General features: G+C 46.6%; 1 protein-coding gene across 1 annotated transcript in view; it reads left to right on the forward strand.

Moving 5' to 3' along the window:
• Positions 1–13,090, forward strand: part of LOC140430804 (cyclic nucleotide-gated channel beta-1-like) — a 332,757-nt gene that overhangs the window by 150,859 nt on the left and 168,808 nt on the right. The window contains exon 23 of the mRNA XM_072518510.1: positions 5,698–5,739. Within this exon, the coding sequence (XP_072374611.1) occupies positions 5,698–5,739 (42 nt within the window). The remainder of the gene's footprint in view (positions 1–5,697; positions 5,740–13,090) is intronic.

The raw sequence follows: 13,090 nt of genomic DNA on the forward strand, positions 1-13,090 counted from the left end.
TCTGTGCTGCCTTGCTACTCGGCCTGGTCTTTCAGTGCAACCTCCAGAGCCTAACACTGAAATTCGGCGAGCCCCTACCACCCATTACTGCATGCGGCCTCGCGACCCTAAAGGTCGACACACCTCCCCTATTTGCAAACTTAACCCTTGGATTGCAATCCCTCCGCCACCAGGAGCAGACAGTACAGCGCTCAGGACAGGACTTTCATCAGGTCCGAGGTCTAGCGACTGCTTCGGGAAGGCATCACCGAGTCCAGCAACAGTCCCGGGAGAGCCCAAGTGGTAGTTGTGATAACTGGGGAGTAACACACGATGGTCGTGGACTACAACCAGACCATCAATAGGTACACGCAGCTCGACATGTACCCCCTCCCACGCATATCTGATGTGGTCAATCAGATTGCACAGTACCGGGTCTTCTCAACTGTGGACCTGAAATCCGCCTACCACCAGCTCCCCATCCGTAAGGCAGATGGCCGCCTTTACCACTTTTTTAGGGTTCCCTTCGGCGTCACCAACGGGGTCGGTTTTCCAATGGGAAATGGACTGAATGTTTGACCGGTACGGGCTGCGGGCCACTTTCCCGTACCTGGACAATGTCACCATCTGTGGCCACGATCAGCAGGACCATGACGCCAACCTTGCCAAATTTCTCCACACCGCCACTCTCCTCAACCTAACCTACAACAAGGAGAAGTGTGTGTTCAGCACGAACCGCTTAGCCATCCTCGGCTATGTGGTCCAGAACGGAGTTCTGGAGCCCGATCCTGACCGCATGCGCCCCCTCATGGAACTCCCCCTCCCCCACTGCCCCAAGGCCCTCAAACGATGCCTGGGGTTCTTTTCTTATTACGCCCAGTGGGTCCCAAACTAAGCGGACAAGGCCAGCCCACTCATTCAATCCACTCTTTTTCCCTTAACGGCCAAGGCTCACCAGGCCTTCAACCGTATCAAGGCCGACATCTCCGTGATCGCCCAGAGGACATTCGACCGCATCAAGCAGGGTATACAGACCCTTACATTAACCGACACACAGGCCAGGTTGGCCACCTACACGGGGGAACCATTGGACATCGCAGGAACTACGATGACCCCTGTTGTTTATGGATGCCAGGAGTGGCGTTTCCCACTTCTCGTGGTGCGCGGCCATGGGCCCAGCTTGTTGGGTCGGGACTGGTTGCGCCATTTGCACTTACAGTGGCAGCACATCCTCCAAACAGTTTCTGGAGGGTTGACTGAGGTGCTAGGACGATACCCAGATGTATTTCAGCCCGGTTTGGGGAAAATAAAAGGGGCCGCAGCCCATATCTAAGTCGAACCAGGAGCCACGCCGTGCTATTTCCGGGCGCGCCCGATGCCTTACGCCTTGCTCGAGAAGGTAGAAGGGGAGCTCACCCATTTGGAAACTTTGGGTATTATCCGGCCCGTCCGTTTTGCTGACTGGGCAGCGCCAGTTGTACCTGTAATGAAGCCAGATGCCACAGTTCGCTTGTGCGGCGACTATAAACTTACAGTGAATACGGCTTCCCGACTCGACCGATATCCAATGCCTCGCATAGAGGATCTTTACGCAAAGCTTGCAGGTCACGCCTACCTACAGTTGGAACTGGACCCTGCCTCCCGACCATATGTAACGATTAATACACACCGGGGCCTGTATGAATATACACGGTTGCCCTTTGGAGTATCCTCTGCCTGTGATATTTTTCATCGCGTATTGGAGGGCATTTTGAGAGGTTTACCGCATGTCGCTGTCTACTTCGATGACGTTTTGATCACAGGGACGTCGGAGCAGGAACATTTGGAAAATCTGGAGGCTGTCCTTAGATGCTTTTCGGAGGCTGGAGTCCATTTACTTCGCACAAAGTGCGTCTTTCAGGCGAAGGAAGTCTACCTGGGTTATCGGGTGGACCGCGAAGGTCTGCACCCCGTCGCAGAGAAGGTGCGTGCGATTCAACAGGCCCCTGCCCCAACTGACTCTTCGCATCTTTGTTCTTTTCTTGGCCTCGTAAACTATTACGGGAAGTTCCTCCCCAATCTGGCAACTACGCTGGCCCCCTTGCACCTTCTGCTAAAGAAAAATCACACCTGGGTTTGGGGTCAGCCGCAAGAAACCGCTTTCCGGTGGGTAAAACAACAATTGTCGTTGTCTGGGTTACTAACCCACTATGATCCTGGAAAGCCTTTGCTCGTCACATGTGATGCATCCCCGTATGGTATTGGGGCCGTCCTGTCTCACAAGATGGAGAACGGGGCCGAGGGGCTTTCGCCTCCCGCACATTGACTGCAGCGGAACAAAAGTATGCGCAGATCGAGAAGGAGGGCCTGGCAGTGGTCTTTGCGGTGAAACGTTTCCACCAGTACGTGTATGGTCGCCACTTCACTATCGTGACTGATCATAAGCCTCTGCTGGGACTTTTCAGAGAGGATAAGCCAATACCGCCCATTGCTTCTGCACGGATCCAGCGCTGGGCTTTGTTGCTCGCTGCATTCGAGTATTCTCTGGAGCACAAACCAGGAACGCAGATAGCGAATGCCGACGCACTGAGCCGATTGCCTTTATCGACCGGCCCCATGTCGACCCCCACGACCGGTGAGGTGGTTGCAACCCTAAATTTTATGGACACCTTGCCTGTCACGGCATCACAGATCCGTGAGTGGACCCAGACGGAGCCAGTCCTGTCAAAGGTTCGACACATAGTCCCGTATGGTGGGCAGTATAGACAGCTCCCAGGCGAGTTGCAGGCATTTTCCTCTAAGCTGTCAGAATTCAGCGTGGAAGACGGCATCCTCTTGTGGGGGACGCGTGTGATTGTCCCGGAAAAAGGACAGGAGCTAATACTAAGAGACTTGCACAATGGGCATCCCGGTGTGACCAAAATTAAAATGTTGGCCCGGAGTTATGTTTGGTGGCCAGGCCTCGACGCCGACATTGAGAAGGTGGCCCAAAGCTGCTCCATTTGTCAGGAGCATCAGAAGCTTCCACCGGCCGCGCCCCTACATCACTGGGAATGGCCAGGGCGGCCTTGGGCACGCTTGCATGCGGATTTCGCTAGCCCTTTTCAAGGATCCATGTTCCTTTTATTAATTGACGCCCAGTCTAAATGGCTAGAGGTGCATACGATGCTAGGCACAACGTCCTGCGCAATAATTGAGAAGATGCGTTTGTCTTTTAGTACACATGGCCTCCCCGAGGTGCTGGCCATGGATAACGGCACTCCATTCATCAGTGAGGAGTTTGCGAGGTTCATGAAGATGAACGGCATACGCCATATACGCACTGCCGCTTACCACCCGGCTTCAAATGGGTTGGCGGAGCGCGCAGTGCAAACATTAAAACGAGGCATAAAAAAGCAGTCTTCCGGGTCAATGGACACGAGACTGGCTCGCTTTTTATTTTCGTATAGAACCACCCCCCATGCAGTGACTGGGGTAACTCCCGCAGAACTCCTAATGGGCCGGAGACTTCGCACGCGCCTTTGTATGGTTTTCCCCGACATTGGCGCAAAAGTACGCCGCACACAAGAACGGCAGGGACATGGTTTTTCTCGGCATCGGCCAATTCGGCAGTTTGCACCCAGTGACCCAGTGTTCGTTCGAAATTTTGCTGGGGGTGCCCAATGGGTCCCTGGCGTAATCTTTCGCCAAACGGGCCCTATATCTTACCAGGTGCAAGCTCAGGGTCGTCTCCAGCGCAAACATGTAGACCACGTTCGGTCCAGAAGGCTATCCCTTCCAAAGATTCCCCGCCCCCGGAGATCATTTCTACAGCCGCAGAGACCAGAGACAATGGAAAGTAGTCCTCACAATCTTCCTCTGGTGCCTCACTCAAAGCCTGCGCAGGTCATTTCAAAGCCACGCGGAGATAGAGACGCCGAGATGACAGAGGCAGCAGACTCTGACTCCGAGTTGGAGACACAGGGCGCATCAGAGGGGAATCCTCTGGCCCACGGGCCGTGGATGTACAACCGTTACGCCGTTCATCACGGAAGAGCCGGTCTCTGTCTCGTTACACGCCACCCGATCCAGCGCCTCGTGCAAATGGTGTGTGGCCATGTGAATAGTCTGTTTGTTACAAAAGCTGTCCAATTTTGGGAGCCCTGCTGGGAGATATTAAGCGCAAATGGGAGGAGGAGCTGGGAGAGGAAGTGGGGGCTGAGACGTGGGAAGAGGCTAAGCCTCACCCAGTTGAAAGTGATATATAGATTTGATTTGATTTGATTTATTATTGTCACATGTATTAGTATACAGTGAAAAGTATTGTTTCTTGCATGCTGTACAAACAATGCATACTGTACATTGGGAAGGAAGGAGAGACTGCAGAATATAATGTTAAAGTTATAGCAAGGTGTAGAGAAAAGATCAACTTAATACGAGGTAGGTCCATTCAAAAGTCTGATGGCAGTAGGGAAGAAGCTGTTCTTGAGTCGGTTGCTACGTGACCTCAAACTTTGGTATCTTTTTCCTGACGGAAGAAGTTGGAAGGGAGTGTGTGCGGGGTGCGTGGGGTCCTTAATTAAGCTGGCTGCCTTTCTGAGGCAGCGGGAATTATAGATAGAGTCAATGGATGGGAGGCTGGTTTGCGTGATGGACTGGGCTACATTCACGACCTTTTGTAGTTTTCTGCGGTCTTGGGCAGAGCAGGCTCCATACCAAGCTGTGATACAACCAGGAAGAGTGCATAGGGCTCATATGATGGTAGTGAGAATGAGTAGGTTCTTCAAAGGGATAGAGGATAGGTGCGGGCAGTGTGCGGGGGGGCCTGTGAATCATGTCCACACGTTCTGGGCATATCCGAGACGGAGGGGGTTCTGGCAGGGGTTCTCAGATGTGATGACTGAGGTGGTGGGTTTGGAGATGGTCAAGAGTCCAGAGGTGGCGATATTTTAGGTGTCGGAAGCGGGAGGCCAAAGAGGCCGATGTTTTGGCCTTTGCCTCCCTGGATAGCCTGGAGACGGATTTTGCTTGGGTGGTGGGACTCAGAGCATCCGAAAGCGAGGGTTTGGGTGAGTGACCTGGCGGAATTCCTGAGGCTGGAGAAAGTCAAGTTCGTCTTGAGAGGGTAGCAGATGAGTTCACCCGGTGGTGGAAGCTGTTTATTAATTTCTTTAAGGAGGTTTGAAAGGTCAGCGTGGGGTTGGGGGGGGGGGGGGGGGGGTGGCGGCAGGGGGGGGGCGTGGCTAAGGGGGTTAAAATGGGAAGGTGGGATGTGAGAAGGCAGTGGCATCAGGGGAGCAGGAGGAGTGGGTGTTGGTTGTTTATTTAGTTGTTTGGCTGATCTTCTGATTTTGTTTGTATGTATGAAAATGTCATCAATAAAAATATTTTTTTAAAAAGCAAATGCTGTCCAATTTTAAATGCATTGTAAATGAACATTTGTGATTTCTATAATGAGTGGGCTAGTCACAGCACCATTTTTACCGCTGGACAGCAAGTTGAAAATCTACCCCGATTTCCCTGAAATTATTGGTGTGCATTTATAGATATAGACTCTGTGTTTGTGTCTGTCTGTTTGTATGGGTAAATCAGTGCCTGTGTTCAGGAAGGTCGATCCTGTGCTGCATCATTTGTTTGCATATGTTTTTTGTCAACAGCTTTTTGCCAACACCTCTTAAAACCACATATGTCTCATTATATCTTCAGTGGTCTGTTTATGTTACACCAGCCCCCGAAAAAATATGTTTTTTTTTCTGTCAGACTTGAAGTAGCCAAGAGGAAGAAGGATCGGCCCTCCAAAGCGTGAGTCTTCCCATTCTTAACTGAGAAAGTGTAAGGCGAATTTGAGATTGAGAGAGTGAAGGAATTAGAAAGAGAGTGAGCATTTTGAGAGAGTGAATGTATGGAGGGAGATCAAGTGAGTGTTTGACAGGATGCTGAGCGAGAAGGGGGACAAAGGGGGTCTTTGTGTGATGAAGTAGAATAGCAGATATTGACAGTGGGTGAGATTGAGAGGCGATCTCAAGTGATCGAGGAAATGAAGGTATGAAAAGAAAATGATGGTGATAAGGGAATGAATGTGGACAAAGAGTAATTGGCGGTTCGAAATGTGCCCGGCAGAGGATGATTTGTACTGTATTTTCTGCTGTCATTTTGCTGGACAATAGAATGGATTATATTTTGTGGGGAAATATTTTTATTAAAAGTTTAACAATTTTTATACAAAGTTTATAAAAACCAAACAACAACACAAAATAAAAGTAATAATACTCCCATGGCCCTCCGCCACAAAAATATAAACTAAACCTCTCCCCCACCTACACTCCCCCCCCCACACCCCACACCCCCAACATCTAACAGTGGCCAACTCTTTCAAGTACATTATAAATGGTGACCATCGATGGTAAGACCCTTCCGCCAACCCATTTATGGTGAACCTGACCTTCTCAAGGGACAAAAACTCCATCAGGTTGTTAAGTAATGGGTTAAGAGACATTGCAATTAGTTGTCTCATTTATGTTAAGTATCCATTAATTGACACTGATATGTAAAGGGGTTTCAGGTGGCCCCTGTCAGGTGATGTATAGTGAGAGTTTTGTGCAAAGGCTGTTGGAAGGAAATAAATGTGTTTGTGAAAAAGGAACAGAACTTTAGACTCTTCATATCACAGCAACTAAACTGTCTAACAATTGGGAGCAGAGGATGGTTGCTGTGTAAATGTGAAGGGTTGAAAGATACAACTTTTCCAGATCAAACCAAGGAGTGAGTGAGAAAAAAAAAAAAAGGGATATATGGCTGTACCGAGGATAAAGATGGCTGGATATAACTACCCTCCCTTATTTTCTGAAAGGGAATCGTACAACCAATGGAGAAGTGCAGTAGTTATGTGGACTAAGGTAACTGCTTTGGGAAAGAGAAAACAAGGTATGGCATTGACTTTTTCTCTACCATATGGCAGTAAAATCCGAAACAAAGTGCTTTCTGAGCTGGAATTGGAAGAGTTAGACTCAGAAGAAGGTCTGGTTTATTACATTTTATGGATAAAATTTACATGAAAGATGACTTGGAAAGTGCGTATGAAGCATGGTTGGATTTTGATAAGTTCCGGAAAATGGAGGATATCTCCATGGAAGGCTATATAATGGAATTTGACAGACTATATGAAAGGCTGCAGAAACACAACTTGGAATTTCCACAGCCTGTGTTGGCCTTTAAATTACTTGACTGTGCTAGAGTGAGCAACATGGATAGGCTCCTGGTTTTGACAGGAGCTCAGTTTACTGATAAGGATACCTCATTCGAACAGATGACTAAAGCTTTACAAAATTTTCTGGGGAAACATTCGATTCCGATGGCTCTGATGACCCAAATAGGTCAGTCTGCAATAAGGCAGAATATGGAAGATACACTACTAACAGGATGGCAAAATCGTATGGCTACGAACAGGGCTCAAGACTATAGAAGGAGATTGAGACAAGGAAATTATGAAGACAGAAACCCAGTTAGAACCTACAACAGGAAGCTGAAGCCCAGAAATGCACGGGGCATGATAAATCGATGTTTTCGATGTGACTCTCAATACCATTATGCTTTCAACTGTCCAACTCGTTATGATAGAGTGTTTGAAGTGCCACATGACATGGAAGAGTCAGAAGAGGAAAAAGATAGTGACCACAAAGAAGGCATTGTCCTATTGACAAGTTGTTTTACGCCGGTAATAAGGGTGTTGGTTGCAGAATCCTTCAACTGTGCTGTATTGGATAGTGGCTGCACATCTACTGTGTGTGGAATTGAATGGTTAAAATGTTACCTGGACTCTTTGAATGCTGAACATCGTAACAAGGTTAAGGAATTTGAAAGTTCCACAAGTTTCAGGTTTGGGGATGATAATACTCTGAAGTCGCTGAAAAGAGTGGTGATCCCTTGCAATATTGCCGGAGTGAATCATTTCATTAGCACGGATGTTGTATCAAGTGAGATACCTTTGCTTCTGAGCAGACCGTTGATGAAGAAAGCACACATGAAATTGGATATGGAACAGGATAAGGCAACAGTGTTTGGAAAAATGGGGGATTTACAATTTACACAGTCGGGACACTATTGTCTTCCATTACTGACAAATAATATTTAAAGTAGAGTGGTTAAGGATGTGTTAATGGCAGTTGAAAATGGGACTTTAGCTGATAAAAAGCTTGTGGTATTAAAACTGCATAGGCAATTTGCACATCCGTCTCCTCGGAGGCTGCAAAATTTATTACAGGATGCAGGGGTAAGGGATGACGACTATATTAAACTGATAGAACAGGTTAGTGACTGCTGTGAAGTTTGTAGGAAGTACAGAAGGACACCAGCACGACCGATAGTAATCCTACCTTTGGCCAGGGATTTTAACAACATTGTGGCCATGGACCTTAAGATCTGGGATAAAGCAAATAATATATTTATTTTGCATTTTGTAGATTTAGCAACCAGATTTAGTCAATCAACGATTGTACGAAGTAAAGAAAAGAGAGTGATTCTGGATCAAATCATGGAAAAATGGATCGGGACAGGAATGGGTCCACCGGCAAAATTCCTTACGGACAATGGGGGAGAATTTGCTGATGATGAGTTTAGGGATATGTGTGAAAACATGAATATCAGAGTTATGAATACAGCTGCAGAAAGCCCATTTAGTAATGGCATATGTGAAAGAAATCATGCTGTCATCGATGACATGCTTTGGAAAATTTTGGCAGATCGACCAAATTGCAGGCTAAATTCAGCATTAGCATGGGCAGTACATGCAAAGAATTCATTGCAGATGGTTGGGGCTATAGTCCTTATCAATTAGTGTTTGGTAGCCTCCAGCTTGGGAGGGGACTACAATTAGCTCTGGTTTTGCTAAACATTTAAATGCATTACAGAGCAGTAGAAAAGCTTTTTTGTAAGCAGAAATCTCTGAAAGAATTCGCAGCGCTTTAAGGCTATCAGATGCCGTTTTTCAGCAAGGAGGCATGGTATACTATAAAAGAGACAATTCTAATGAATGGAAAGGCCCAGGGAAGATCATAGGCATAGATGGCAAAACAATTATTTTGCAACATGGTAATCAAACTGTTAGGGTACATTCATCAAGGATAATGGGAACAGATTACAAATTTTCAAATTTAGACAGAGCAGACAGACATGACGAGGAACCAGAGTCAGCTGGTACACATGTGTTACAGAACTATGAGGACCAATTAACTGATATAGACAGAGTTTCTGTGGAGGAACACAACACTTCTGATGAATTAGAACAGGCCATTTTTCCGAAAGGGCAACTGCCAAAAGTTGGTACAAAAGTGACGTACTTGCCTGAAGGGTCTAGTCAATGGAAGGATGCAACTGTTATTAGTAGAGCAGGGAAGGCCACTGGAAAGTATAAACATTGGTTGAATGTACAGCATTCAGGGGAAGGAGTCAAGACAATGGATTGGGAAACGAAGTTCAAAAATGGAGGGCACAGAAACGCAGTGCCAGTTCAGATAGTACATCGGATAGTGAACAGGTCCACAGGAAAAGATTGAGAACTATTGAAAGGACATCCCACAACAGAAGGGAAAGATCAAGCAGTAGCAGTACAGAATGAGATACCAGGCGGGAGAGGGGACGTAGTTTATCAAGGTCTCGGATAATGAGTAAGACTATGAATACTAATAGGAATAGAAGCCCACATGCACATGAGATTTTGGTGGCTTCAAATCAAAGAAGCTAAACAGCAAGAATTGCATAGTTGGAGTGAATTTAGGGTATACACTGAAGTACCGGATAGGGGACAAAGAGCTCTATCCCACAGATGGATTAGCATGGAAAAGGTTCTTCCGGATGGAACTTATAAGGCAAAGGCCAGGCTTGTGGCAAGGGGATTTGAAGAAAACTTAGAAGATCAGGATTTAAGGGTAGATTCACCTACAGCAGGAAAGGTTATTTTAAAGATCTTCTTGGGTCTATTAGCCACAAAGGCATGGGAATGCAAATCTATAGATATAAAAGCTGCCTTTTTGCAGGGGCATCAGCTCCAGAGAGACATTTTTCTCTGTCCTCCTAAAGAAGCAGCTAACACAGAAGGGGTACTCTGGAAGTTGAACAAATGTGTATATGGATTAAATGATGCATCTAGATTCTGGTATTTTTCGGTCAGGTCAGTTTTGCTAAAGTTAGGCTGTTGCCAGTTGAAAGCAGATCCTGCAATGTTTTACTGGCACTATAAAATAGATCTTTATGGCATTTTTATGATGCATGTCGATGATTTTTTGTGGGGTGGGACTAGTGATTTTGAAGCTATTGTAATCCATGGTTTGAGGAAAGTATTCAGGGTTGGAAGTCAGGCTTCCGGTGCATTAAATATATTGGACTGGAAATTGGACAGACTAAGTTAAGGGCAACTTTACGTCAGCATTCTTATTTGGAAAGCATCAGCCCAATAGCAATTAGTTGTGGCCGAGTTTCACAAAAAGATGCAATGGTTTCAAAGATAGAAAAAGAGCAACTGCGAAGTTTAATTGGGCAACTGAACTGGTTAGGTAGACAGACTAGACCGGATGTGAGTTTTGATGTCTTAGAGTTGAGTACAAAAATGAATGATCCCAAAGTGGAAGACATAATAGAACATAGAACATAGAACAATACAGCGCAGTACAGGCCCTTCGGCCCTCGATGTTGCACCGAAACAAAAGCCATCCAACCTACACTATGCCATCATCATCCATATGTTTATCCAATAAACTTTTAAATGCCCTCAATGTTGGCGAGTTCACTACTGTAGCAGGTAGGGCATTCCACGTCCTCACTACTCTTTGCGTAAAGAACCTACCTCTGACCTCTGTCCTATATCTATTACCCCTCAGTTTAAAGCTATGTCCCCTCGTGCCAGCCATTTCCATCCGCGGGAGAAGGCTCTCACTGTTCACCCTATCCAACCCCCTGATCATTTTGTATGCCTCTATTAAGTCTCCTCTTAACCTTCTTCTCTCCAACGAAAACAACCTCAAGTCCATCAGCCTTTCCTCATAAGATTTTCCCTCCATACCAGGCAACATCCTGGTAAATCTCCTCTGCACCCGCTCCAAAGCCTCCACGTCCTTCCTATAATGCGGTGACCAGAACTGTACGCAATACTCCAAATGCGGCCGTACCAGAGTTCTGTACAGCTGCAACATGACCTCCTGACTCCGGAACTCAATCCCTCTACCAATAAAGGCCAACACTCCATAGGCCTTCTTCACAACCCTATCAACCTGGGTGGCAATTTTCAGGGATCTATGTACATGGACACCTAGATCCCTCTGCTCATCCACACTTTCAAGAACTTTACCATTAGCAAAATATTCCGCATTCCTGTTATTCCTTCCAAAGTGAATCACCTCACACTTCTCTACATTAAACTCCATTTGCCACCTCTCAGCCTAGCTCTGCAGCGTATCTATATCCCTCTGTAACCTGCTACATCCTTCCACACTATCGACAACACCACCGACTTTAGTATCGTCTGCAAATTTACTCACCCACCCTTCTGCGCCTTCCTCTAGGGCATTGATAAAAATGACAAACAGCAACGACCCCAGAACAGATGCTTGTGGTACTCCACTTGTGACTGAACTCCATTCTGAACATTTCCCATCAACCACCACCCTCTGTCTTCTTTCAGCTAGCCAATTTCTGATCCACATCTCCAAATCACCCTCAATCCCCAGCCTCCGTATTTTCTGCAATAGCCTACCGTGGGGAACCTTATCAAACGCTTTGCTGAAATCCATATACACCACATCAACTGCTCTAGCCTCGTCTACCTGTTCAGTCACCTTCTCAAAGAACTCGATAAGGTTTGTGAGGCATGACCTAGCCTTCACAAAGCCATGCTGACTATCCCTGATCATATTATTCCTATCTAGATGATTATAAATCTTGTCTCTTATAATCCCCTCCAAGACTTTACCCACTACAGACGTGAGGCTCACCGGTCTATAGTTGCCGGGGTTGTCTCTGCTCCCCTTTTTGAACAAAGGGACCACATTTGCTATCCTCCAGTCCTCTGGCACTATTCCTGTAGCCAATGATGACATAAAAATCAAAGCCAAAGGTCCAGCAATCTCTTCCCTGGCCTCCCAGAGAATCCTAGGATAAATCCCATCAGGTCCCGGGGACTTATCTATTTTCAGCCTGTCCAGAATTGCCAACACCTCTTCCCTACCTACCTCAATGCCATCTAATCTATTAGCCTGGGGCTCAGCATTCTCCTCCACAACATTATCTTTTTCCTGAGTGAATACTGACGAAAAATATTCATTTAGTATCTCGCCTATCTCTTCAGACTCCACACACAACTTCCCATCCCTGTCCTTGACTGGTCCTACTCTTTCCCTAGTCATTCGCTTATTCCTGACATACCTATAGAAAGCTTTTGGGTTTTCCTTGATCCTTCCTGCCAAATACTTCTCATGTCCCCTCCTTGCTCGTCTTAGCTCTCTCTATAGATCCTTCCTCGCTACCTTGTAACTATCCATCGCCCAACTGAAACTTCACACCTCATCTTCACATAGGTCTCCTTCTTCCTCTTAACAAGAGATTCCACTTCTTTGGTAAACCACGGTTCCCTCGCTCGGCACCTTCCTCCCTGCCTGACCGGTACATACTTATCAAGAACATGCAGTAGCTGATCCTTGAACAAGCTCCACTTATCCAGTGTGCCCAACACTTGCAGCCTACTTCTCCACCTTATCCCCCCCAAGTCACGTCTAATGGCATCATAATTGCCCTTCCCCCAGCTATAACTCTTGCCCTGTGGTGTATACTTATCCCTTTCCATCATTAACGTAAACGTCACCGAATTGTGGTCAGTGTCCCCAAAGTGCTCTCCTACCTCCAAATCCAACACCTGGCCTGGTTCATTACCCAAAACCAAATCCAACGTGGCCATAATAAGAGCAAATAAAGCGTTGGCCAAACTAAAAATGCAGGAGTGTGTTTTGAAGTTCCTGGTTTTAGCTGATCTGAGGCACTTGAAACTCATAGTTTATAGTGATGCGTCTTACGCAAATTTATGTGATGGGGTTTCAAGCGCAGGAGGTTTTATAATTTTCCTTTTGGGGAACAATGGTAAATGTTGCTCGCTTGTGTGGGAAACAAAGAA

The sequence above is a fragment of the Scyliorhinus torazame genome, chromosome 10 (genome assembly GCF_047496885.1).
Source record: "Scyliorhinus torazame isolate Kashiwa2021f chromosome 10, sScyTor2.1, whole genome shotgun sequence".
NCBI classification, from domain to species: domain Eukaryota; kingdom Metazoa; phylum Chordata; class Chondrichthyes; order Carcharhiniformes; family Scyliorhinidae; genus Scyliorhinus; species Scyliorhinus torazame.